The sequence below is a fragment of the Papio anubis genome, chromosome 20, assembly GCF_008728515.1.
Source record: "Papio anubis isolate 15944 chromosome 20, Panubis1.0, whole genome shotgun sequence".
Classification (NCBI taxonomy): Eukaryota; Metazoa; Chordata; class Mammalia; order Primates; family Cercopithecidae; genus Papio; species Papio anubis.
Genome location: NC_044995.1, coordinates 257,450 through 285,133, shown reverse-complemented (window position 1 = coordinate 285,133; position 27,684 = coordinate 257,450). Strand labels below are relative to the sequence as shown.

Below are 27,684 nucleotides of genomic sequence, written 5' to 3'. Positions count from 1 at the left end.
CCCCGCTCGTGTCAGCTCCTGAGTAGGCGGAAAGCGGGAGGGGGCGGGACTTGAGCGCAGCCAATCAGCTGTGGAGGAGCGAAAAGGCGGGAAAAAGCGGAACCAAAAGAAGGCGAAGGTGGCGCCAGGGATCAGGAGAGGTGGGCGGGCGAAAGGAAGGGCGGGCCCTCCGGTGACGCAGATTGGCCCTCCAGAGACGGGGCGGCCTCTTCTTAGGCGGCGTCACCCCCAAACCCCAGCACTGCCATTCCAGGTCCTTAAAGGGGAGACCGCGATTCTAAGAAGGTAGCCTAGTGGCAGGGCGTGGCCTCATTCTGAGGTTCCCCACAAATCCGAGGTCCCGACTCCCAGCTTGAGGAAGTGCACTTTCATGAAAATGGAGCTGAATTCGAAAGGGAGGCCCTTATTCTGGGAAAATAGCCCCAAATGACACAAGACAGCCTGAAATATGCCCTGAGATACCTGGGTTCTCCACGAAGGGTGCTGTCACCCCCAAACCTGAAAGGGATTCTTCGGGTTCAGACCTCCCAGGGGCTCTGATGGCCGCACCCCCTAGTCCCCAGAAAATCCCACCTGTGTCCTCTCACAGAAGGACCCAGTCCTGCTCCTGGGTCACAAGACATGGTCCCCAAATATCCCAGCCCTCCCCTGCACTCCACCTCTGGGATCCCTGACAGCCCTCACCCCACAACCCCCTCAGCCCACATTCCTGACTTCTGGAACCTGAAGCAGCTCCTTCACTTATGTCCCCCCACTCCTGGGACCCCCAGAATCCCCCTAACCCCAGGCCCTCCCCAGAATCCCCCTAACCCCAGGCCCTCACCTCTCTGGAATCCTCCGTAGACCCCCTTAACCCACACCTCAACCTAGGGGACCCTCAGCGGCTCTCTCACCCTGCACCTCCACCTCTGCGACCCCTGGCAGCCCTCCCCACACAACCCCATTCCTGGGAGCCCCCCAGCACCCACATCCTATGTCCCCCACTTCAGGGACCCCTAGCAGCCCTCTTACCCCACACAACCCCATTCCTGGGACCCCCCATCACCCCCATCCTGTGCCCCCACTCCTGGGGCCCACAGAAGCCCCCTCACCACACAACCCCATTCCCTGGGACCCACCTGCATCCCCATCCTATGTCCCCACTTCTGGGGCCCCTGACAACCCATTCACCCCACACCCTGACTCCTAAGAGGCTCAGCAGTCGCCTCACCCCACACAACTCCCCTCCAGGGACCCCCCATCCCCACCCCATGTCCCCCAATCCTGGGGCCTCCAACAGCCCATCCACCCGGTTTCCCTGACTGGCATCCCCCATCTGTGTCATCCCACAGCAGCCAAGCCCAGGGCCGGCCTGAAGCCCCCGGACAGCAGTGCCCAGCAGGCAGCGCCCAGCACCCTGACTCCCACCTCCCAGTGGCCCCAAAGGAGAACAGCTGCCATGCACATCCCCGAAAGCCTCCAGGACCTGGCCAGCAGCGAAGCCGTGCAGTTGCTGAGAAGGCCCAAGACCATCACGCGGGTCTTCGAGGGGGTGAGGCCCTCCCGTGGCCCGACTATGCCCCTGGGTGACAGGAGCCAGGAGCTCTCAACTCCCAGACAGTGCGGGAGGTGGGAGGGGGGCAGGCAAGGAAGGGGTCAGACGGGGAGACAAGGCAACAGGGAGCAAATGCTGACACCACCTTTTCCTGAGCACCCCACTATGGGCCCGTGCTATTGAGGCACTTACAGACTCTCATAGTAAGGAACAGCCCTCAGAGTAGGTGCTGCAAGTCCCATCTCCGAGATAAGAAAACCGGCTCAGAAAAGTTAAGTAAATTTTTTTTTTCTTCGAAACAGTCTTAATTAGCCAGGCGTAGTGGCACACACCTATAATCCTAGCTACTGAGGAGGCTGAGGCAGGATCGCTAGAACCCGGGTGGTGGAGGTTGCAGTGAGCGGAGATCGTACTACTGCACTCCAGCCTGGGCAACAGAGCCAGACTCCATCTCGAAAGAAAGAAAGAGAGAGGGAGGGAGGGAGGAAGGGAAGGAGGAAGGAAGGAAGGAAAGGAGGGAGGGAGGAAGGGAGGAAGGAAGGAAGGAGTTTCGCTTTGTCACCCAGGCTGGAGTGCAGTGGCACAATCTCTGCTCACTGCAACTTCCACCTCTTGGGTTCAAGTGATTCTCCTGCCTCAGCCTCCCTAGTAGCTGGGATTACAGGTGTGCACCACTGCGCCTGGCTAATTTTTGTATTTTTAGTTTCGCCATGTTGGCCAGGCTGCTCTCGAACTCCTGACATCAAGTGATCCACCCATCTCAGCCTCCCAAAGTGCTGGGATTACAGGTGTCAGCCACCACACCCAGCCTCAGTAAATTTCTTAAATCTGGGATGTCCAATGGGGTAGCCACAACCACATGTGGTTACCTCACGTTGCGCTAATTAAAAGAGTTCATTCTTTAGTCATAGTGGCCACATTTTAGGTGCTCAACAGCCACATGTGGCTGGGGACTCTCAAACAGTACAGACTGGGTGTGGTGGTTCATGCCTGTAAAGCTAGCACTTTGGGAGGCCGAGGTGGGCAGATCACTTGAGGTCAGGAATTTGAGACCAGCCTGGCCAACATGGCAAAAACCTGTCTCTACTAAAAATACAAAAATCCAGGCATGGTGGCATGAGCCTGTAGTCCCAGTTACGTAGGAGGCTGAGGCTCGAGGATGGCTTGAGCCCATGTGGCGGAGGTTGCACTCCAGCGTCGGTGACAGAGTGAGACCCTGTCTTAAAAAAAAAACAAAACTGTGGCCAGGCGCAGTGGCTCACGCCTGTAATCCTAGCACTTTGGGAGGCTGAGGCGGGCAGATCACGAGGTCAGGAGATCAAGACCATCCTGGCTAACACGGTGAAACCCCGTCTCTACTAAAAATACAAAAAAATTAGCCAGGCATGGTGGCGGGTGCCTATAGTCCCAGCTACTCGGGAGACTGAGGCAGGAGAATGGCATTGACCTGGGAGGTGGAGCTTGCAGTGAGTGGAGATCACGCCACTGCACTCCAGCCTGGGCAACAGAGTGAGATTCTATTTCAAAAAAAAAAAAAAAAGTGCAGATATGGGACATTTTCATCATGCCAGAAAGTTCTGTTAGACAGTATTGGCTAAGGTCACTCAGTAAGAGGCAGGGGCAGGATTCAAACTCAGATCTGTAAGATGCCAGAGCCCATTTATTTTCCACCTCCCAGTTGAGGGAGGAGGAGGAGAGGAACAGGGGCTGGGGCCTCTAGGAAGAGAATAAGGAGTGCAGACCTAAAGTGCCAGATGTTGGGTGGTCACTGTGTGCCAGGCACCATGGCACCGTTCATTTCATCATCCCCACATTCCTAAAGAATCTGGACACCTGAAGTCAAATCCTCATTCAGCGCAGACTTTGCTCTGTGATCTTGAACCAATCACTGCTCATCTCTGGATCTCAGTACATGAAGGGTTAGAGCTGTGGCTCTGACCTTTAACCTGTGCTGCTTCCACCGCTCTGCTTTAACAGAATTGGAAACTAAGGCCTAGGGAGACGATGAGACTTGATCGAGGTCTTGGGAGTAGGTGGGGTTCCCCAGCTCAAACCCAGGGTCTCCCCTAAGTCCTAATCCAGAGTATCTCCTCTCTGCCCCTTCTAGAGCCTGAGGTTGGAGAAGGAACAAACAGGCCTGGAATCCTGGCTCAGCCACGTGCTGTCCATGCAAAGTGACTTACTGCCCAGTTTACCTGGGCCAGGCCTGGCATCATTACCAACAGCAGCATCTTTCTTTCTCAAAAGTGTCCCTTTTGTTTGATGGCTTGCGTGGTCACTCTGTGTCTGTGTGACCCTGAGCAAGCTATTTGATTTCTCTGAACATCTCCATACTCTCGTCTGTAAAAAGAGGATCCTAATACTCTACTCCTAGGAAGGACCATTGTGAAAATGAAACAAATTAATGCCTATAAACTGATTAGCGTGGGACAGGCAAGTAGTGATCTTTCCTTAGTGATTTTTCTTTTTTTTTTTTTTTTTTTCAGACAGAGCCTTGCTCTGTCACCCAGGCTGGAGTGCAGTGGTGCAATCTCAGCTCACTGCAACCTCCGCCTCCCGGGTTCAAGCAATTCTCGTGCCTCCCGAGTAGCTGGGATTCCCAGCATGCACCACCATGCCTGGCTAATTTTTGTATTCTTTGTAGAGATGGGGTTTCACCATGTTGGCCAGGCTGGTCTTGAACTCCTGACCTCAAATGATCCACCCGCCTCGGCCTTCCAAAGTGTTGGGATTACAGGCGTGAGCCGCCGCACCCAGCCTTAAACAGTGATTATTATCAAAACAAACCATTACTCGTGAGTGAGGAGAGGGCCTAGGATGATCGAGATTTTTGTCCATTGTCCTTCCCCAGGGAAAGAGGGGAATCTTGAAAACTACATCCCAGCCCCTGATCTTTTGCTGGTGTTAACTTCGCTACTCCTCACCACAACCCTATGACACAGGCATTATGATCCCTGTTTAACCCAAGGGGAAACTGAGGCTCACAGAGGCTGAGTGGCTTGCCCAAGGACATCACCCAGCTAATGAGCAAGGCCAACTCAGATCCACCCACCCATCTGGAAAGCCTCAGAAGGCAGGGCGGGTGGCAAGGGAGACGGAAGCCCAGCTGGTGTGGACTGATGCAGGGAAAGGGGAGGAAGAGCCGCCAACCATGCCAGACGTTCTGGTCACGGACTTTGCCTGCCGCCTCCATCCACCCTCCCCACCCCCCCGCCCTCTCCTCCTTCCCCCCTGGTCTGGCTCCTCAGTAGGGAGTCTCTGGGCAGCTGGTACTCTTGTCCTCACTGCCGCCTGCCAGCTGGTGCCTTAACTGATGAATCTTTGCTCCCTCCCTAGGGACAGGCCAGGGAGGGCATGGAAGGAGTTTGGACTGAGGCTTCAGAGGGATAGGGTCCCTCCAGCCCGGATGAGCCCCTGTTCCTCCAATCTCCAGTGCCCCGGGCTCATGCCACAGCCCAGGGTTTTGGGGGTCAGTGGACAGACAGCCCACCCACCTAGATGTCAGGAGGGCTGGATTCCAATCCCCCTTCCACCGCTTACTGACCTTGAGAGGACGCCTCCCCTCTCTGGGCAAATCACAAGAATGACCATTTTCCTGAGCACCTGGTAGACCCAAGCCCCTACCCCGCATTCCTCCTTTTCATAGCATAGAAACAGACCAGGAAACTGAGGCTCCAAGAGATGGGTGATTTGCCCCAGGCCATACAGCTGGCACAGTCAGACGCGTCTGGCTCTTTCCACTCCACCAAAATGGCTTCGATTTATCACCTGTGAAACAGAAATGAATTAATAACCTCCACCACGTGGGGCCGGTGTGAGGTTCCAGGGAGGTAGCACAGGTAAAATGAATATGGTCTCAAAAATGATCGATGTGCTTTCCCGTCCTCGACCTGGCTCTGCCTCAGACCAGCAGGGCCAGACACTCCCTCTCTATAGTCAGTTCTTCTGCTCCAAAATAGGCAGAAACATCTTACAGCCTCCCTCCAAGGGTTGCTGTGCGGATCAAGTGAGATGATGGATGTGAATACCCTTGGTTATTGCCGAAGGGCTAGGCAAAAACAGGGAGTCCGGGTGTTGCTGTTGTTGTTCACAGAAGGCAATTAAGGCAAAGGAGAAGGGAGGATGGACGGAAGCTGAGGAGTTTAGGGGTCAGTTCTTTGCCTCCTCCATCTCCACTCTGAAGGGCAGGGCAAGAGTCGAGACAAAACCAAAGTCATTCACTCTTTCAACATACATTTGCTGAAGTCCAGTCTAGTGCTGGATGCTGGGGATAGGGAGGAGGGGCCCGGCAAGGTGGCTCACACCTGTAATCCCAACGCTTTGAGAGGCCAAGGCAGGAGGATTGCTTGAGGCCAGGAGTTTGAGACCTGCTTGTGCAACATAGTGATACCATCTCTACAAAAAATTAAATATGAGTGAGGCATGGTATTTCGCACTTGTAGTCCCAGCTACTCAGGAGGCTGAGGTGGCAGGATCGCTTGAGCCCAGGAGGTCGAGGCTGCAGTGAGCCGTGATCACGCCACTGCACTCCGGCCTGCAAGACACAGTGAGACACTGTCTCAAAAACAGAAAAAAGAGAGAGAGAGTCCTGTGTGGAGCCTGTCCAGGAAGAGTTCCAGTTCTAACGAAGGGGAGATTTTCTTTTTCTTCTGTGTTGAGACAGGGTCTCACTCTGTTGCCCAGGCTGGAGTGCAGTGGTGCAGTCACAGCTCACTGCACTCCCAACCTCATGGGTTCAAGCGATCCTTCCGTCTTAACCTCCCAAAGCACTGGGATTACAGGCACGAGCCACCACACCAGACCAAAGGGAAGATTTTCAACAGTCTGTTTCCCTTGGCCTACCCACCCTCACCCCCAACCCCTATCGCCAACACTGCCACTTCCAATCAATCACCAAGTCCTATTTTACACGCTAAATATTACTGAATTCCCCAGGGCTCTGGCCTCAGCGTTTCTCGCCTGGGCCTCCCCGCCTCCTCTCAGGTGTGTTGGCCTCTTGTCTTGCCCACCTCCAATCCATCAGCCACGTGACCGCAGAGGGCTTCTCTAACCCCAAGGCTGACCTTGGCTGTCCCCTGCACAGAATCCTCCCATTCATAACATTGAATGCTTTCCATGGCTCCCCAAGTCTGGCTCCTGGCCCTGGTGTTCCAGGCCTCTTAGAGCCTGGCTCCCACCCACTTTTCCAGCCTCATCTCACACCAAAACCCTCCAGTGAGTTTCTCTCTTATCTCTGAAGCTGCCCGCTCTGCAGCATCTGGCTTTTCCACGTGCTGTCCGCCCTGCCAGGAATGCCCTTCCTCCTCTTGTCTGCCCAAGAAACTCCTTGTTCTTTAAGGTCCAGTTCAGAACTCACCTTAAATCCAGCCCTCAGTCCGGCTTCCGCCTTGACTCTCTCCCTGACCCCAGGCCCCAGCCTCCTCCCCACCGCCCCATCTACACACCAGCTCATCTTTGTCTGGCACAGACCTGCCCTGCTGCATTGTGACCATCTGGGACAAATCACTGGGGATTCAAATTTTCACTGAATTTCGTTGATAGGAGCCCCCCTACTCAAGGCGTGTGGTCCAGCATGAGGCAGGAGAGCAGGCAGTCAAGGGCAGACTCAGGAGCCAGGTTGCTTCGGTTCAAATCCAGGCTCTGACACTGACACTGACCAGCTGACTTTGTGTGTGTGTGTGTGTGTGTGTGACAGGGTCTCACTGTGTCTCACAGCCTGGAGTGCAGTGGCACTATCAGAGCTCACTGCAGCCTTGACTTCCGGGTCTCAAGTGATCCTCCTACCTCAGGCCTGCAAGTACCTGGGACTTCAGGTGCACGCCACCACACTGAGCTCATTTTTTTTTTTTTTTTTTTAAATTTTTTGTAGATACTAGGTCTCACTCTGTTGCCTAGGCTGGTCTCCTGAGCTCAAGTGATTCCTCCCACCTTGGCCTCCCAAGTGTTGGGATTACAGATGTGAGCCACCGTGCTTGGCCTTTTGTTTGTTTGTTTGGTTTGAGACAAAGTCTTGCTCTCTCACCTCAGCTGGAGTGCAGTGGCATGATCATGGCTCACTGCAGCCTCAACCTCCTGGGCTCAAGTGATCCTCCTGCCTCAGCCTCCCAAGTAGCTGGGACTACAGGTATGCACCACCACCCCCAGCAATTTTTGTTTTTAATATTTTTGTAGAGACTGGGTCTCACTCTGATGCCCAGGCTGGTCTCGAACTCCTGGCCTGACACAATCCTCCCACCTCAGCCTCCCAAAGTGCTTGAATTACAGGCATGAGCCACCTCGCCCAGCCAGCTAATTGGGTTCAGCCAATTCCTTATCCTCTCTGTGCCTCAGTTCCATTATCTGAAACACATGGCTGTGAGTCGTGCCCGCATCCTAGGGTGGCTGTAAGGATGACCTGGGTGAGGCTTTGTAGACTGTTTCTGTGGTTTATTTAGCAAATACACATAGAAGACAGGCATGGACGCAGACTGTGCACCATGCACAGACAAGAGGGACAGGGTTACCAGATCAGTGTCGTTATTTGTCTAAAACAAAATCCCGAAGCCATAAAACAAGGCAAAATGTTAATATGTGTTAGTTTGGCCAGTCGACACTGGGCGTTTATGTTTCTCTTCGTATTTTTCTGTATGCTTGGACGATTTTGCAAATTGAACCTAAGAAATGAATAGGAATTAGTGAGGCCAGGAGGGAGGAGACAGAAGTCGCAGAGGGAAGGGCTCTAAGTGCCTCCTCTCATTTAGTCCTCAGAACCACCCCAGAGGGAAGAGCTGAGAGGCAGAGAGAATAATCACGACTGCAAACACTGATTCAGCTCTTCCCATGTCCCGGGCAACGGGCCAAGCATTTTATACGGGTACCTGGGTTTGGTGGCAGAAGGAGAGTGTGGAGGAGGCAGGGGTGAGTGGGGAGAGATGAAACTGGAAGAGTGAGGGGAGCGGAGATTCTGCAGGGCCTCCAAGGCCAGGCTTCAGGGCTGGGACTCAGTCTTGAGGCACTGGGGAGCCATGAGGGACTGTGGGCAGGGAGGGGCAGGGTGTGGAAAGACTCCTCTGGGGCCGTGGTGGGGATGGGCTGAGGTGGGGGAGACTGGAGGTGGGAGGAGGCTGGGAGGAGGCTGGGGCAAGGGCCAAGGAGAGCGGACGAGGCCTGAGCCAGGATGCAGCGGAGGGGACGAGGGGCAGGAAGCTGAGGGCTGTGACACTATGACAATGACAAGGAGGGAGGGGCCCAGACGGACCAGTGACTGGGTGTACAGAAAGATCGACAGCACCAGGGAGGAAGGAGGAGCAACTTCAGGGAGAGACTGAGCTCCTCTCTGGCCCCTGGGAATCCACAGGTCTTCTCCCTGATTATCTTCTCATCCCTGCTGACCGATGGCTACCAGAACAAGATGGAGTCTCCGCAGCTCCATTGCATTCTCAACAGCAACAATGTGGCCTGCAGCTTTGCCGTGGTAGCCAGCTTCCTGGCCTTCCTCAGCTGCCTGGCCTTCCTCGTCCTGGACACCCAGGAGACCCACATTGCTGACACCCGCTTCAAGACAGCCTTCCAGCTCCTGGACCTCATCCTGGCTGGTAAGCCCCCAGGACCTCCCACCCAGAGCTGCCCCTCCTCCTGCTCACAGCCCTCCTGGCTCCCCAGGGCCTCCCGGGCACAACCCTTCAGCCGGCCTCCACCCTGACCGTCCTCCCAGCAGGAGGCATCTGACCACAAGTGGCCCAGAGCTTCTCACTGCTCCTGACACCTGCTGTCTCCTCCTGGGGAATTATTACTACCCTTTAGACTCTGGGTAAGGGTCACCTCTTCTGACCCCCAGGCAAATTATAGCAGCCTCCCTTCTGCCCTGTATTTTCTTTGCTTCCCTCGTTCACAGAAAATCTTTATTTTTATTATTTTTTGGAGGGGATGGAGTCTCACTCTGTCGCCAGGCTGGAGTGCACTGGCACAGTCTCGGCTCACTGCAACCTCCACCTCCCGGGTTCAAGCGATTCTTCTGTCTCAGCCTCCCGAGGAGCTGGGATTACAGGCGCATGCCACCATGCCCAGCTAATTTTTTTTTGTTTTAGTAGAGACGGGGTTTCACCGTGTTAGCCAGGATGGTCTCGATCTCCTGACCTCGTGATCTGCCCGCCTCTGCCTCCCAAAGTGCTGGGATTACAGGCTTGAGCTACCACGCCCAGCCAAAGTCTTGCCTCCTAACCACTGCCAAACACTCCCGATGGAGCCTGGCACACATCTAGCACAAAATGTGTGTCCTTCTTTGGGGCCTGACCTCCTTCCTCTCGGTCTATTTGATCTCAACTCCTCCCCACCCTGCCGCTCCTCCTCCCCACTGGGCCACTCCCAGTGACTTAGGGCCAAGGGAGCCCTGGAAGGTCATTCAATCTCCTGCTATGCAGGAGAACTCCCTGTGAGGGTGGAAATGTTCTGTGCCCGCACTTTCTCATGCAGGAGCCACTTCCCACCCGTGGCTACTAAGCACTTTAAAATGCAGCCACTGGCGGGACACGGTGGCTCACTCCTGGAATCCTGGCACTTTGGGAGGCCACGGCAGGCAGATCACTTGAGGCCAGGAGTTCGAGACCAGCCTGGCCAACAGGCGAAACCCCATCCCTACTGAAAATACAAAAATTAGCTGGGCAGGGAGGTGAGTGCCTGTAATCCCAGCTACTCGGAAGCCTGAAGCAGGAGAATCGCTTGAATCCGGGAGGCAGAGCTTGTAGTGAGCTGAGATTGCACCATGGCACCCCAGCCTGGGCAACAGAGCCAGACTCCGTCTCAACAACAACAACAACAAAAAGAAATGTGGCCAGTGCAGCTGAGAAACTTTTTTTTTTTTTTTTTTTGAGACAGAGTTGCACTCTGTCGCCCAGGCTGGAGTGCAGTGGCACAATCTCAGTTCACTGTAACCTCCGCCTCCCAGGTTCAAGCCATTCTCCTGCTTCAGCCTCCCGAGTAGCTGGGACTACAGGCGCCCGCCACCATGCCTGGCTAATTTTTCTTTTTTTCAGTAGAGACGGGGTTTCGCCATGTTGCCTGGGCTGGTCTCAAACACATGGCCTCAAGTGATCCATTTGCCTCAGCTTCCCAAAGTGCTGGGATTACAGGTGTGAGCCACCTCGCCCGGCCTAAAATCCTGTGTTAATGAATAGAAATTTAAACAGCTGCATGTGGCCGGCAGCTCCTGTATTAGACAGCGCAACTCTGCTCCAGCAGCTCGCTTTAGGGAAGGCAAGGAGGGATTGGGGAATGACTCCTGCGAGATGTGTCAACACAGAAGCTGATACAAAAAGTATTTTTCTTTTTTTTTTTTTTTTTTGAGACAGAGTCTCGCGCTGTCGCCCAGGCTGAAGTGCAGTGGCGGGATCTCGGCTCACTGCAAGCTCCGCCTCCTGGGTTCACGCCATTGTCCTGCCTCAGCCTCCTGAGTAGCTGGGACTACAGGCGCCCGCCACCGCGCCCGGCTAATTTTTTGTAGTTTTAGTAGAGACGGGGTTTCACCGTGGTCTCGATCTCCTGACCTTGTGATCCGCCCGCCTCGGCCTCCCAAAGTGCTGGGATTACAGGCGTGAGCCACCGCGCCCGGCAAAAAGTATTTTTCAATAACACGTAGAAGGTCGTGCAGCAAGACTGCCAGCCCCATCCTTCCCGTGCCTCAGCAGCCCTGCCTGAGCGAGCTTTCCTCCTGCCCCCTCTTCTCTCCCTGTGACACCGCAGTTCTCTGGGCAGTTGTCTGGTTCGTGGGTTTCTGCTTCCTGGCCAACCAGTGGCAGCATTCGCCGCCCAAAGCGTTCCTCCTGGGGAGCAGCAGTGCCCAGGCGGCCATCGCCTTCACCTTCTTCTCCATCCTTGTCTGGGTGAGGACAAGCCCCTCCACCGCCCCTCCCTAGGAGGGGCACCCTCTGCAGGGTGGGGTTGAAAGGGCTAGAACATTCCTGCTCTCACTTAGCTCCCCTGGGAGTCAGGGACGAGGGGGCTCCCCCAGGACTCCGCTGGTCCCTTCCAGGTGCCGCTTCATCTGAGCAGCCACAGCCCAGCATCAGGGCCTGTGCTTTGGCCCAGGGCTCCTGGACAGTGAGCAGTCCAAACACCGGTACCCTTTGTCTCCTTCCCAGGCCAGTCCCCAGCCCAGTCCCTCTCCTGACCTGCCCAGCCCAAGCCAGCCTTCAGCACGCTGTTTTCTGCCCACAGATATTCCAGGCCTACCTGGCATTCCAGGACCTCCGAAATGATGCTCCAGTCCCTTACAAGCGCTCCCTGGATGAGGGCGGCATGGTGCTGACCACCCTCCCCTCGCCCTCCGCCACCAGCTCTGTGAACATGCCCACCACTGGCCCCAACAGCCTGAGTTATGCCAGCTCTGCCCTGTCCCCTTGTCTGACCGCTCCAAAGGCCCCCCGCCTCGCTATGATGCCTGACAACTAAATATCCTTATCCACATCAATAAAGAGAGAATGCTCCCTCCAGAAGGGTTTCTAAAAACAGCCCTCAGTCCTTATCATGTCTGTTCCACTCTTGTCCCTTGAGTGGCGAAGGTGGGTAAGAATCCCACAAGGTCACCATTGGGGTCTCTGCACTGGGTCACATTTCCATAGCATCCCCTGGAGCCATCATTGGGGCACCACCTTGACAGTGATGGATTGGAAGTGGTGAGAGGAGGGAAGCACTTTTTTTTTTTTTTTTTTTGAGACAGAGTCTCACTGTGTCGCCCAGGCTGGAGTGCAGTGGCACAATCTCAGCTCACTGCAACCTCTGCCTTCCAGGTTCAAGCAATTCTCCTGCCTCAGCCTCCCTAGTAGCTGGCATTACAGGTACGCACCACCAAGCCTGGCTAATTTTTGTATTTTCAGTAGAGACGGGGTTTTACCATGTTGGTCAGTCTGGTGTCGAACTTCTGACCTTGTGATCCGGCCACCTCGGCTTCCCAAAGTGCTGAGATTACAGGCGTGAGCCACTACGCCTGGCCAGGAAGCACTTTTTTCAGGCCTGTTGCACACTAAGTCCTGTCATTACTCCTTGAGTCCCCACACTGGCCAGGGGAGGAGGCACAAGGAGCCTCCTCTTACAGTTGAGAGAGAGTTCAGAGAGAGAAAATGCTTCCGCCTGTGGAGAGAACACCAAAAAGAAGGGCCAACAATGGGACCCAGCCCTGTCACTCAAGCCCAAGCCCTTTCACTCCCCACGGTGACCAAAGACTAAAAACCATGGCGTGTGAGGAGTCGGTGAAGGAAGGAGGTGCTGAGTCCGCAAACGAGATTCAAGGGAGACCCTTGTCTTCAAATATTTCAAAGAATATCTTCGGGGAGGAGGGGTTTTTATTCCAGGAGAACCCCAGTGGTAAGCGGGGGACTCGGGCACAGGCCACAAACATTCTGACCTGTAGGAGCCAGGCAGGAAACCCCAGTGGGTGAAGCGCCTATTAAGGGAGTAGTGGGGACAGGGCCACGTCCAGGAGGGGCAGCCTCCAATCAGCGCACATTCGGTAACGGGGTCTGAAGTTTCTTTTCTTTTCTTTTCTTTCTGAGATGGCATCTTGCTTTGCAGCCCAGACTGCAGTGCAGTGGTACAATCATAGCTCTCTACAGCCTTGACCTCCTGGCATCAAGCAATCCTCCTGCCTCAAGCCCCAAAGTAGCTGGGACTACAGGTGTGTGCCGCCACTCCCGGCTAATTTTTCAATTTTTTGAAGAGATGGGATCTCACTGTTGCCCAGGCTGGTCTTAAACTCCTGGGTTCAAGCAGTCCTCCTGCCTTGGCCTCCCAAAGTGCTGGGATTCTTGGCATGAGCCACCACTTGGCCAGCCTGGGGTTTCTAGAACAGTGCTGTCCACTTGAAATCTGATGTGACACCCAAGGAGAGTTTAAAGTAGTCTAGTGGCCACATTGAGAAAAGTAAAACAAGGCTGGATGTGGTGGCTCATGCCTGTAATCCCAGCACTTTGAAAGGCCAAGGTGGGCGGATGACTTGAGGAGGCCAGAAGTGCAAGACCAGCCTGACCAACATGGTGAAACCCCGTCTCTACTAAAAATACAAAAATTAGTCGGGTATGCCTGTAATCCCAGCCACTTGGGAGTCTGAGGCACGAGAATCACTTGAAACCAGGAGGTGGAGGTTGCTGTGAGCCAAGATTACGCCACTGCACTCCAGAACGAGACTCTGTCTCAAAAAAGAAAAAAGTAAAATGAAACAAGTAAAATTAATGTTAATATTTTATTTACGTCAATATATCCAAAATATCATTTCAACATGTAATCAACATAAAAATAATTAGTGAGGCATTTTCCACTCTTTGGTACTAAGTTTTTGAAACCCATTGTGTATTTACACCAATAGCACGCCTCAGTGTGGACTCGCCAGGTTTCAGGGGCTCAATGGTCACACATAACCACTGGCCACCCTACCAAACAGTGCAGCTATAGAAACTCCAGTTTTTCTACGACAATTTGGACATCCATTCTGTGAGGGGGTTTTAAAATGTGAAATCTGCCGGGCGTGGTGGCTCACGCCTGTAATCCCAGCATTTCGGGAGGCCGAGGCGGGTGGATCATGAGGTCAGGAGTTTGAGACCATCCTGGCTAACGTGGTGAAACCCCGTCTCTACTAAAAATATAAAAATTCGCCGGGCATGGTGGCGGGTGCCTGTAATCCCAGCTACTCAGGAGGGTGAGGCAGGAGAATCGCTTGAACCCAGGAGGGGAGGTTGCAGTGAGCTGAGATCGCGCCACTGCACTCTAGCCTGGGCGACAGAGTGAGACTCCGTCTCCAAATAAAATAAAATAAAATGTGAAATCAGGCCAGGTGCAGTGACTCACACCTATAATCCCAGCACTTTGGGAGGCCGAGGTGGGTGGATCACAAGGTCAGGAGTTCAAGACCAGCCTGACCAACATGGTGAAACCCCACCTCTACTAAAAATACAAAAATTAACCAAAAAACACAAAAATTAACAAATACAAAATTTACAATTTGTATTTGTAAAAATACGAAAATTAACTACAACCAGCAGGTACCTGTAGTCCCAGCTATTCAGGAGGCTGAGGCAGGAGCATTGCTTGAACCCAGGAGGCGGAGGTAGCAGGGACCCGAGATGGCGCCACTGCACTTCAGCCTGGGTGACAGAGCAAGACTCTATCTCAAAAAAAGAAATTGAGGCCGGGCGCGGTGGCTCAAGCCTGTAATCCTAGCACTTTGGGAGGCCGAGACGGGCGGATCACGAGGTCAGGAGATGGAGACCATCCTGGCTAACACGGTGAAACCCCGTCTCTACTAAAAAGTACAAAAAACTAGCCGGGCGAGGTGGCGAGCGCCTGTAGTCCCAGCTACTCGGGAGGCTGAGCCAGGAGAATGGCGTAAACCCGGGAGGCGGAGCTTGCAGTGAGCAGAGATCCGGCCACTGAACTCCAGCCTGGGTGACAGAGCGAGACTCCGTCTCAAAAAAAAAAAAAAAAAAAAGAAATTGAAATCGGTGGGCAACAAATACAAAATAAACGTTGGGTAGGCCAAATGAAACACACCGCCTGGGGCCATCGTGGCCTGCAGAGCACTAGTTCACAAAGCGGACAAAAGGATACGAGATGTGGGGAATCAAATTTGGGTTCCATTAGTCCTTTTCTGGAGGCTTCCTGTGTGGCTGGCCCTGTACCTGGAGGTGTAGAAATAACTACGTGAGGCCGGGCACAGTGGCTCACGCCTGTAATCCCAGCACTTTGGGAGGCAGAGGTGGGCGGATCACGAGGTCAGGAGACCATCCTGGCTAACACGGTGAAACCCCGTCTCTACTAAAAATACAAAAACTTAGCCAGGCCTGGTGGCGGGCACCTGTAGTCCCAGCTACTCGGGAGGCTGAGGCAGGAGAACGGCGTGAACCCGGGAGACGGAGCTTGCAGCGAGCCGAGATCGCGCCACTGCACTCCAGCCTGGGCGATAGAGCAAGATTCTGTCTCAAAAAAAAAAAAAAAAAAAAGAAAAGAAATAACTATGTGGTCCCGCTGGGCGTAGAGAGAAAACAGCAGCAGCGCAGGGAGACAGGAGGTGTTCTGACATGGAAATGAAAGGACTCAGCGCTAGACATCCCTCTGGATAAGCTTGGGTGTGTCACTGGGTCCGAGTTGTATTGGCTATAAAACTAAATAATTAGACAGATTTTTTTTTTTTCCCCAAAGACAGGATCTCTGTTGCCCAGGCTGGAGTGCAGTAGAGTGATCACGGCTCACTGCAGCCTCAACTTCCTGGGCTCAAACAATCTTCCCACCTCAGCCTCCTGAGTAGCTGGGACCAAAGGTGCAGGCCGCCATGCCCGGTTAGTTTTTTGTTTTTTATTTATTTATTTTTTTTTGAGATGGAGTCTCACTCTGTCACCCAGGCTGGAGTGCAATGGCTCAGTCTCGGCTCACTGCAACCTCTGCCTCCCAGGTTCAAGTGATTCGCCTGCCTCAGCCTCCTGAGTAGTTGGGACTACAGGCGCATGCCACCCAGCTAATTTTTGTATTTGTAGTAGAGATGGGGTTTCACTATGTTGGCCAGGCTGGTCTCGAATTCCTGACCTCGTGATCCACCCACCTTGGCCTCCCAAAGTGCTGGGATTACAGGCGTGAGCCACGGCGTCCGGCCTCTTTTTTTTTTGTTTTAAAGAGGGTGTCTCACTCTTTTGCTCAGGCTGGTCTTGAACTCCTGGGCCCGAATAATTCTCTCACCTCCACTTTCCAAAGTGCTGGGATTACAGGCGTGAGCCACTGCATTCAGCTAAAGAATTGAACCGGATTCAGATGGATGCTTTTCAGACTCTTCAAAGAGATGCCAGCCGGGCACGGTGGCTCATGCCTATAATCCCAGCACTTTGGAAGGCCAAGGCGGGTGGATCACCTCAGGTCAGGAGTTCAAGACCAGCCTGGCCAACATGGTGAAACCCCATCTCTAAAAAATACAAAAATTGGGCTGGGCACAGTGGCTCACACCTGTAATCCCAGTACTTTGGGAGGCCGAGGCAGGTGGATCACTAGGGAAGGAGTTCAAGACCAGCCTGGCCAAGATGGTGAAACCCCATCTCTACTAAAAATACGAAAATTAGCCAGATGTGGTGGTGGGCACCTGTAATCTCAGCTACTTGGGAGGCTGAGGCAGAGAACTGCTTGAATCTGGGAGGCGGAGTTTGCAGTGAGCCAAGATCGCGCCACTGCACTCCAGCCTGGGTGACAGAGCGAGACTCCATCTCAAAAAAAAAAAAAAAGAAAATTAGCTGGGCACAGTGGCAGGCACCTGTAGTCCCAGCTACTCGGGAGGCTGAGGCAGGAGAATCACTTGAGCCTGGGAGGCAGAGGTTGCAGTGAGCTGAGATTGTGCCACTGTACTCCAACCTGGGCCATGAAGCAAGACTCGCTCTCAAAAAAACAAAAAAGCAAAAAAAAAAGAGATGCCTCAGGGCTGGGTGTGGTGGCTCATGCCTGTAATCCCAGCACTTTGGGAGGCTGAGGCTGGAAGACTTGAAGTCAGGAGTGTTTGAGACCAGCCTGGCCAACATGGTGAAATCCTGTCTCTACCAAAAAATACAAAAATTAGACCGGGTGTGGTGGCTCACACCCGTAATCCCAGCAACTTTGGGAGGCTGAGCCAGGTGGATCACCTGAGGTTGGGAGTTTAAGACCAGCCTGGCCAACATGGTGAAACCCCGTCTCTAAAAAATACAAAAATTAGCTGTGTGTGGTTGCGGGCACCTGTAGTCACAGCTACTTGGGAGGCTGAGGCAGGAGAACTGCTTGAACCCAGGAGGCGGAGGTTGCAGCGAGGTGAGATCGCATCACCGCAGTCCGGCCTGGGTAACAGAGGAAGACTCTGTCTCAAAAAAAAAAAAAAAAAAATTAGCCAGGTTTGATGGTACACGCCTGTAGTCCCAGCTACTCTGGAGGCTGAGGTAGGAAAATCACTTGAACCAGGGAGGCAGAGGTTGCAGTGAGAGAAGATCGTGCCACAGCATTCCAGCCTGGGAGAGTGAGAAAAAAAAAAAAAGAAAAAAAACAGGTGGCTTGGGTTGAGCAGGCAGCAATACAACCCCTTCCCCAGTCAACCCCAGAGAGTGAGCAGCCCTGCTCCTGTTTTCCATATTCGGCTTCCAGGCACAAATCTAAACAGAAGGTCCCTTGACTTAAGAGAAAGAAACAACAACAACAAAAAACACTGAAAAACCACATAGCGTTGGTTAAACACACAAGCCCTGGCATCACAAAGCCCAGGTGCAAAGCCCACCTTTGCCACTCACCGCCTGAACCTGTTTCCTCATCCACAAACTGCCCCCTCTGTAGGGAAGCCATGAGGGTCGCGGGAGCTCATCCACGCAACACACAGTGCCTGGTCCCTTTCAAGAAGAGCTCAGGAAACGCCAGCTCCCGGCCTCCTCAGGCTTCCAGAGCCAGGCTCCAGGGAAGCCGCAGGCAGTTATACAGTTTAGGAAGGTCTTAGAGGACATCTAGGAAGTTTGACCTAGTCAAGGGTCAAAAATCCAAAAGCTAACAACAGCCAGGCAGGTAACATAAGTGAAGAAAGTAGGCCAGGTGTGAGGCCAATCTGGAGAGAGACAAGGAAAATATTTCACTTTCCTCTTAACTTCGCAAACAAACAAAAATAACCACATGGCGTCAGCCCAATAATAAATGTAACAAGCCTGCAGCCAAGTCCTGGGGACTGTGGTGAAAAGAGCTGCGTCCCATCCATTCAGATCCAGCCATCTGTTGCCATCCAGAAATGAGGACCCAGCATTGTTAGACTGATGGTTGTTTTTTTTTTTTTTTTTTCAAGAGAAGCCAGAAATCTAGATTCTAGACTTTAATGTGAAAATCTGGTTTTTAAAGGCTAGTGACCCATTCTTGTTTTTTTTAAGAAAACAATGCCTCAACAGAAAATGTCAAGTTAGGGTGGGACGGGGGCTGCCCACGTGTGGTCCCTGACATACATGCTCTTTTTTGTTTTGTTTTGTTTTGAGATGGAGTCTCACTCTGTCGCCCAGGCTGGAGTACAGTGGCGCAATCTCGGCTCACTGAAACCTTCGCCTCCTGGGTTCAAGCAGTTCTCCTGCCTCAGCCTCCTGAGTAGCTGGGACTACAGGTGTGCACCACCACGCCCAGCTAATTTTTTTCGTATTTTTAGTAGAGACAGGGTTTCGCCATGTTGGCCAGGCCGGTGATCCTGACCTCAGGTGATCCACCTGCCTCGGCCTCCCAAAGTGCTGGGATTACAGGCATGAGCCACCACGCCCAGCCAATGCTCCTGAAGGTCCTCTGCAACCCTGAGGGTTTGGAGAACCATCAGACAAGTTCTGTGCCAAGGTAAGAAGACTCTTCAAGATTCTCTCCAAAACTTCTTCCCAGCAGCACCGCAAGGAACTGCACAGCTGAGAGTCTTGGGAGACCCAGTTTCTCCTCTTCCTGCTCCTCCCAGGCCTCGTCGCCTGCAGATGGTCAACAAGGCAAAAGCAGAAGCAGAAAGAAGGGCAGGGGCGAGACCCCACACACGCCAGAGACAGAGCGGCAAGGAGCAGCGAAAGAAAGGTTTCATTTTCTTCTGTTTATTTCAAGAGAACAAAGAATCAACCATCAGTTCTGTACAAAAACATGGTGTGAGAGCCATGGGACCCTCGGCCCAGCCCCCTTCCTGCACTTGAGCCCCGCGTCCCCCTAATTTGCCAAAAAACCATGAGAAGACCAAAAAACTCAAACTCTGGGGGAAAAAATTACTATGAAAAAAAATCAGGGGAGACCTTCCTGGGCCTCCCTTTCTCCCTATCCCCAACCTAGAAATTTAGGGGGGGTTGCGGTTCATGGCCATAGCAGGAGGTGGGGCAGATGGGTGTCGGTAGATTTAGTGTTTGGCAACCAGTGGGGCTGGGGGTGGGATCTGGGAGGGAGCCGAGGGGCCTGGGGAAGGGAAAAGATCTTGGACCCTGCCCTGGCCCACAGGACACTCAAAAACACTTTATAAAAATTGGGGCCACAGAGTAGAAGAAAAACGAGTCATCAGAATCAAAAACTAAAGAGTGGAAAGATTTTTTTTTTTCTTCTCTAAAAGGCAAAAAACTACAAACAGCCCAAGTCCTGAGCTCCCCAAGACCTGGATCCTCCACTGTCCCCCTGAAACCCGGCAGGAGGCGGGATGCGGAGCGCGAGAGGTGGGTTCTTAAAAAAATCACCCCTGGATGGGAAAGTTCTTCATCTTCTGCCGCCTTCCTCTGCCTCCCGCCGCTGCCGAGGAGAGAGATGGAGAGGACCGGGGCTATGCCGGCAAACTCAACTTCTTCCCCTTTAGGACTGTGAGGAGAGAAAACAGGGAGGATGTTACCGCTGGGGCCCCTGCAGGGAGGGGACAGTCTCCCACAGCCAGAGCAGGGCAGGCACGCTAGATGGGCAGGTCCACAGGGAGGGAGGTCCCCAGGACTCACGAATACATTCCTGGTTTCTTTCTTTCCTACCCCTTCTCGCTACTGGCAATTCTCTTTCTTTTTTTGAGACAGCATCCCACTCTATAGCCCAGGCTGGAATGCAGTGGTATAGTCACAGCTCCCTGCAGCCTTGACCCCCTCAAGCAATTCGCCCACCTCAGCCTCCCAAGGAGCTGGGAGCACAGGCATGCACCACCATGCCCAGCTAATTTTTTAATTTTTTATTTGCTGTAGTGACAGGGTCTTGCTACGTTGCTCTGGAACTCGTAGGCTTAAGCACTCTCCCAAAGTGTTGGGATTACAGGCATGAGCCACTGTGCCTGGCCAATTCTCTTTCTATGTATTTTTTTTAAGGGTTTTGTTTTGTTTTGTTTTTCTGAGACAGGGTCTCACTCTGTCACCCAGGCAATCACAGCTCACTGCAGGCTTGAACTTCCCAGACTCAGGGTATCCTCCCACCTCAGCCTCCTGAGTAGCTGGAACCACAGGTGCACGCCACAACACCCAGCTAATTTTTCCATTTTTTTGTAGAGACAGGGACTCGCCACGTTGCCCAGGCTAGTCTCAAACTCCTGGGCTCAAGCCGTCCACCCGCCATGGCCTCTCAAAGTGCTGGGTTTATAGGCGTGAACCACCACACCTGCCATGGCCTCTCAAAGTGCTGGGTTTATAGGCGTGAACCACCACACCCGATCGATTATTTCTCTTTACTTGTTCATTCACCATCTCCTCCACCAGAATAAAAGGGAAATAGAGGTCTTTGTCTGTCTTTTCTCCTCCTACTGTATCCCCAGAGCCTGGCACCTGGCTGGGGACACAGAAAGTACTCAATACGTTCGTTGAATGAATAAATGAACGAATCTCAGTGGGCTGAGTCCCTGCCCTGCCTGGCCTGCACTCCAAGTGACATGGGGGCTAAGGACAGAGGCTAACGGTCTGAATTCCTAGGAGGATGGTGGGCCTGCAACCCCAGAAACCAGGTGAAGAAACGCTCCCTCCTTTGCATAATACAGGGGTAAGGAGACAGACCCCAGGCCCCAGGCCCCAGGGAGGGCAGGAGCCGCAGAAATGGGAGGTTCCCGTCCAGCCGCCCCACATCCCGGCTACCTTTGGTGATATAGAGGTAGAAGAAATCGCAGTAGAGGACTGTCTGGACCAGGCCTGCCACGATGGCGATGAGGTCGAAGAAGCCCTCGAAATGGTAGCGCCAGATCCAGTTGAAGAGATAGAGCGTGCGGTAAACGCCCAGCGCAAACAAGTAGTGGCTGGTGATGGTCTCCGCCTCGCCAGTCTTGCTCACCATGAACAGCTGCGGCAAGATGGCCACCGACTCCAGGTAGATGGAGAAGGTCCAGAGGATCTGCAGAGAGACCAAGGACAGGATGAGGTGGGAGGGGACAGGGCGGGAGAGAAGGCAGAGGACGACATGGCAGTTACAGGTGCTGCGAAGGTGGAGAGAGAAAGAAGGTAGTCCAGGCGCTGCCACGTGCCACACACAGTTCTGCCTGAGTTACTGGTATCTCTGATTTAATCATCACCATGGCCCGGCGAGGAGATCCTATGATTAGCACACTTATTCTACAGATGAGGAAACTGACACCAGAGAAGGTAAGATACTCGCCCAAGACCATGTAGCCAGCAAGCAGCAGAGCAATGATTCGAACCAAGGATCTGCGGTCCGTCCTCATGAACACTTTGCAGTCGAGCCTCTCTGAAAGGCAGGCTGGGCTGGAATCTTGCCTTGGAAATTTCCCTTCCTTTTTCTTCTTTTTGAGATGGAGTCTCACTCTGTCACCCAGGCTAGAGTGCAGTGGAGCGATCTCAGCTCACTGCAACCTCTGCCTCCTGGGTTCAAGCGATTCTCCCGCCTCAGCCTCCTGAGTAGCTGGGATTACAGGCGCCTGCCACCACACCCAGCTAATTTTTGTATTTTCAGTAGAGACAGGGTTTCACCATGTTGGCCAGGCTGGTCTCGAACTCCTGAGCTCAGGTGGTCTGCCCGCCTCGGCCTCCGAAAGTGCTGGGATTACAGGCGTGAGCCACCGCGCACGGCCCACATGCCATTTCCTGCGGCATGTTGCATATGCTGTTCCCGCAGCAGGAAAAGCTCTTCCCCACACTGTCACACATCTGCCTACTCCATATTCTCCCAGCCTCAGCTCATCAGTCACCTCCTGAGAGGGACCCTCCCTGGCCATCCTTCCCCCAGGACTGTCACACCATCTTATCTCCTTCCTGGCCACCCGCACCAGCAATTGAGCTCTGTGAAGGCTGGGATCCTACTTCTTGTTCACCCCGCGGCCGTAGCACCTAGTACAGTTCTTGAATGAGTGAGGAAATGGGAGCGAGCATCTATAAAGGGGTCCCCATGTGCTCAGCACAGGCCACCATTTAGGCAGCAGTGACAACCATCATTCGTGAGCAGGACAGGACATCATGGGACAGGGGAGAAGACATCTGCCAGCCCCCTTTCAGTTCCCAGCTCCCTGAAAGTGCCACCTGGGGTGATGTGTGATCTGCAGACACACTGAAACCTCCCCTCAGAGTGCAAAGCCAGGTGGCAGGTGTGGCTCCTCGGCTGTCTTGGTTTGTGGGAGGAAGGTGGGGGCACCAGTACCTGTTCATAACAACTCCAGCTTTTCTAGCATTTACGACATCCAAGGCACCGCTCCTTAGGGTGTTCACTGGCCTGAGCCTTAACCCCATGAGGTAGGTACTGTTGTCATTCCCATTCTACAGATGAGGAAACTGAGGCCCAAGGGATAAGAAACATGTCCGGATTCCCACTGAGGCAGGTAGAGTCCAGGACCTGCTCCCAGAATCCTCCAGAATCCTCCAGGGAGGCTCTCGTCAAGCCAGGTTAGTTGATGCTGCTGGGACACGAAACCATGAAATTCATGCCCATTCAACTCTTACCCCTGGGGTTGCCCTTAGGGAATAGAATCATAGCTCAGGCAGAGATAGAAGGTCTGTTGCATTTTTTTTTTTTTTCTGAGGCGGAGTTTCGCTCTTGTCACCCAGGCCGGAGTGCAGTGGCGCAATCTTGGCTCACTGCAAACCTCTGCTTCGCGGGTTCAAGTGATTCTCCTGCCTTAACCTCCCAAGTGCCTGGAATTACAGGCACTCACCACCACACCCAGCTAATTTTTGTATTTTTTTTAGTAGAGACAGGGTTTCACCACATTGGCCAAGCTGGTCTTGAACTCCTCACCTCAAGTGATCCACCCATCTCAGCCTCCCAAAGTGCTGGGATTATAGGCGTGAGCCACTGCACCCAGCCTTATTGCATTTTTATCTATTCCATGATGTCGAATTTTTTATTTTTTTATTTTATTTTTTATTTTTTGAGACGGTGTCTTGCTCTGTTACCCAGGCTGGAATGCAGTGGTGCGATCTCAGCTCACTGCAACCTCTGCTGGCCAGGTTCAAGTGATTCTCCTGCCTCAGCTTCCCGAGTAGCTGAGATTATAGGTGCGTGCCACCACGCCCGGCTAATTTTTGTATTTTTAGTAGAGATGGGGTTTCAGCATCTTGGCCAGGCTGGTCTTAACTCCTGACCTCGTGATCCATGATCCACCTGTCTCAGCCTCCCAAAGTTCTGGGATTACAGGCATGAGCCGCTGCGCCCAGCCTATCTGAATTTTTAAAGAATATTTTCCTTAGGCCAGGCATGGCAGTTCACACCTGTAATCCCAGCACTTTGGAAGGCTGAGGCAGGCGGATCACTTGAGGCCAGGAGTTCAAGACCACCCTGGTCAACATGGCAAAACCGTCTCTCCTAAAAATACAAAAAAATTTTACCTGGGCATGGTGGCCGCTGCCTGTAATCCCAGCTACTCGGGATGCTGAGGCATGAGACTCTCTTGAACCCGGGAAGCAGAAGTTGCAGTGAGCTAAGATCATGCCACCCCACTCCAGTCTGGGCGACACAGCAAGGCTCAAAAAAAAAAAAGAGGCCTGTGTTCTGGTCTGGCCTCCTCCACCTTTAGCAAGCCGCACTACCTCCCTCAGCCTCAGTCAGTCTCCCCATCCTCAAAATGGGTCTAGTAATCCCTAGTCAACAGGACAGTTATGAGCTAAGTCAAGGGCTTGGATAAGTGATCCAAGCAAGGTGATAACAATATATTTGCAAAGTCCAGGATTCCCGCCACAGTATGATGCAGCCTCCCTCTGGTATCTCTGACCCATGGGCCAAAGTCACCCTCTGTTGGATTTGTCTGGCCTGTACAGTGCTTTTAAAGCTATATTTTGAAGGCCAGGCACAGTGGCTCATGCCTGTAGTCCTAGCACTTTGGGAAGCCGAGATGGGAGGATTGCTTAAGACCAGGAGTTTGAGACCAGCCTGGTCAACATGGCGAAACCGCATCTCTACTAAAAACACAAAAATTAGCCAAGCATGGTGGCAAGCGCCTGTAATCCCAGCTACTCAGGAGGCTGAGGCAGGAGAATCACTTGACCCGGGAGGCGGGAGTTGCAGCGAGCCAAGATCACGCCACTGCACTCCAGCCTGGGCGACAGAGCGAGACTCCGTCTCGAAAAAAGAAAGCAAGAAAGCAAGAAAGCAAGATAGTTTGAATCTGTGGCTAAAATTTTAAAATGCTACATCTTGCCTGAAAACTCCTGAATTATGGCTGCTGTTGAAAAGATCAGCACATCTGGCCACCCAGGCCTATCTTCCTATAAGGCAGGAGTGGGCATAGATAAGAAAAGGTTGCCCTGAATTTATTATTCCTGCCAGGCCCCAGGACGCAAGAGATCGCAAACTTAGCATTGGTTCTCCCAAAATTCCTCCCAGGAGTTTGTACAGGTTCCAGCAAAAACACCATGGAATAAAAAAATCATAACAGCAAACATTTAAAAGTATGAGAGATGGGACTAAACACTTCAGTCACTGAACACTGACACGGCACTTCCTACCTCACCCCAGACACTGTGCTTTATTCATACCAACCTCTCATTTGAACCCGATGACACAGGAACTGATTATCTCCATTTTACAGATGAGGAAACTGAGGCACAGGGTAGTTATGTGATTTACCCAGAATCCCATAGCTGCTACGTGGTAGAGGCAGGATCCAAATCTTTACACTCTGACTCTAGAGTCTTTATGTGTTTTGACACCAGGCAATGCTGCAAAATCTCAGTAAATTCTCACAATGCCCTGATCACAACTTTACAAATGTGGAAACTGAGGTACAGAGAGGTCAAGTCACATGCCCAGGATCATGCTAATAGAAACTAGCAGATTTGGGGCCAGGCGTGGTGGCTCATGCCTGAGGTCAGGAGTTCGAGACCAGCCTGGCCAATATGTTGAAACCCTGTCTCTACTAAAAATACAAAAATTATACTGGCGTGGTGGTGGGCAAATCTGCAATCTCAGCTACTCAGGAGACTGAGGCAGGACAATCACTTGAACCTGGAAGGTGGAGGTTGCAGTGAGCCAGAATCGTGCCACTGCCTCCAGTCTGGGCAACCAAGCGAGGCTGTTTCAGAAAAAAGAAAGAAAGAAAGAAAAAAGAAACTAGCAGATTTGGAATTCAAATTCAAGAATGCTGGGCCAGGTGTGGTGGCTCACACCTATAATCCCAGCACTTTGGGAGGCCAAGAGAGGCAGATTATTTGAGCCCAGGAGTTTGAGACCAGCCTGGTCAACATGCGAAACCCTGTCTCGACTAAAAATACAAAAATTAGCAGAGCATGGTGATGTGCACCTGTCTTCCCAACTACTCGGGAGGCTGAGGCAGGATAATTGCTTGAACCTGGGAGGCGGGGGTTGCAGTGAGCCGAGATCGTGCCACTGCACTTCAGCCTGGGCAACAGAGTGAGACTCTGCCTCCAAAAAAAAAAAAAGGATCCCTAAGCCTCAGTTTCCTCATCTGTAAAATGGGGCTGCTGAGAAAGGTAAGTAGGTGAAATGCTTAGGGTAGCGACTGACACATAGTGAGTCTTGCTGCTGTTGTGTGAATCTCCTCTGACCCCACAGCCCATGCACTGAACTTATGCGTCCTAAAATAAGGCAGTTTGGGCATACCCTGCAGAAGGAAGCCTGTGAGAGGGTCTCCTGTCACCGCTACTCTGCCACAACCATCCCCCCAAATAAGGAGTCACAGCAAGGCGCCTACCTCCAGAGGGGTGAAGTCATGATTGACCAGGAATGCCAGAATGGCTGTGGGAACGACCAGGAACTCCACTCTGAATGTGTCATGGTTCCCATCGTAAGTGGCTTTGAACTTGCTATAAATCAACCAGACCGTGGTGAAGGAGCAGGCTATGTAGACCACCTGAGGAGGAGGATGATGAAAAGGGGCCTCAACTCATAGGCCAGGGTCTGTGCCCCAGCAGGCTCAGACCCAGGAGTCCAGACCCCTCCCTCAGACCCAGGAGTGCAGGCCCCCAGCCCCTCCTCCCTCAGACCCAGGAGTCCAGGCCCCCAGCCCCTCCTCCCTCAGACCCAGCAGGCCCCCAGCCCTCCCTCCCCTCAGACCTTTCAGGAGTCCAGACCCCCAACCCCTCCTCCCTCAGACCCAGGAGTCTGGGACCCACACCCGGCTCCAGTGCTTCAGTGGGGACCAGAGGGGTGGGGAGGAGCCTCTACCTTCATACACGTGTTGTAGAGTGAGATGTAGTTGGTGAAGAGGTCCAGATATCGGGCAGTGAACACCACAGCAAACAGGACCTGGCTCTTCCCTGAAATTCCTGTGGTCCAGAGAGAGACAGAGAGAGGGAAAGAGAGAGAGGGAGAGAGAGAGAGAGCGAGCAAGAGAGAGGAGGCTGGGGGTGGGCTGCATGGGCAATAAACTAAGGCACGGCGCCCGGGACCAGCCTGGAGGCAGCTCTGGAGTGCAGCTGTCCCCGGAGGCCTCCCCAGCCGGCCCCGCCTCATCAGGGCCCTTTCCCACGGCCCACAGCCAGGGGGCAGCCCAGGCCCCCGAAGCTACTCCAGCCCGAGGCTCCGTCCCAGACTAGGCCTCATGGCCACCCCTGACCCCCTCGGGGTCCTCCTTCAGTCCGGACCTGAGCTGGGGCCTAGGGAGGACCTCCCCTGACCTCAGCCCCCCGATCTGGTCACCTTCCTCCCGTTCCCTTCCTGGCCGCCACGGTCCACGTCACCAACTCACAGCCACCTCCCCGCCTGCCATGGTTCCCTGTTCCCGGTCCGTGAACCCTCGGGCTGCCCAGACTGGGGCTGGGGGTGGCTGAATTGGGGGCCTAAAGCCATTCACATCAAACTGTATGCACCCCCGCCAGTCTGGGGAAGGGAGCTGATCCCCTGAAGACCCACAACCTAGAAGAGAGATCCCCAGCAAGCAGTGGGGGTGGAACCTGTGCCCCTAGTGCCCCCAAACCCTGCCTGAGTCCTGGGACGCCCCCAACCCCCGCCCTCAATCTCTCTCCTTCGCCAGCCCTGGTGGGCCTCTCACCGGCACACGAGCGGGACTTCCAGATTTTGAGCAGTAGCAAGATGATGGCGAGGAGGTGGGAGAGGTCTCCCAGGAATCGGAAGAGATTCATGGCTGGGGGGCCCTGGCAGGGCTGAGTGGGAGGGAGGCAGGCTGGCGGGGGGCTGCCCCCCGAGGCTGCTGGTCTGAACGGGAGGCTGGGCTGGGGGGAAGGGAGAGGGACCCTAGGTGCGCTCCGCTCCGGGGAGGGGACTCTGGGAGGGGGAGCAAAGGCCGGAGCTGGCGGCGGAGCTGGAGCCGGGAAGAGGGAGGAGAGCGGGAGGGG

The 27,684-nt window shown here is 53.5% G+C and overlaps 2 protein-coding genes across 6 annotated transcripts; one reads left to right on the top strand and one right to left on the bottom strand.

Moving 5' to 3' along the window:
• The first annotated feature begins 41 nt into the window (after window positions 1-41).
• SYNGR4 (synaptogyrin 4) lies at window positions 42-19,589 on the top strand. 5 transcript variants are annotated; one of them, XM_003915822.5, is made up of 5 exons: window positions 42-118; window positions 1,332-1,531; window positions 8,871-9,108; window positions 11,252-11,391; window positions 11,726-12,018. In XM_003915822.5, exons 2-5 carry the CDS (start codon window positions 1,439-1,441, stop codon window positions 11,957-11,959), a joined length of 705 nt encoding a protein of 234 aa, XP_003915871.2. In that variant the 5' UTR covers window positions 42-118; window positions 1,332-1,438; the 3' UTR covers window positions 11,960-12,018. The 5 variants fall into 5 exon arrangements, with proteins under 5 accessions (XP_003915871.2, XP_009193140.2, XP_003915870.2 ...); XM_009194876.4 differs by having other exon boundaries at window positions 65-140; XM_003915821.3 differs by having other exon boundaries at window positions 107-285.
• On the bottom strand, window positions 19,069-27,684 carry KDELR1 (KDEL endoplasmic reticulum protein retention receptor 1). The gene is made up of 5 exons (XM_003915823.2): window positions 27,381-27,684; window positions 26,555-26,655; window positions 26,082-26,240; window positions 21,067-21,319; window positions 19,069-19,828 (listed from the first exon to the last, which is right to left on the bottom strand). The coding sequence occupies exons 1-5, from the start codon at window positions 27,469-27,471 to the stop codon at window positions 19,794-19,796; spliced, it is 639 nt and encodes a 212-aa protein (XP_003915872.1). The 5' UTR covers window positions 27,472-27,684; the 3' UTR covers window positions 19,069-19,793.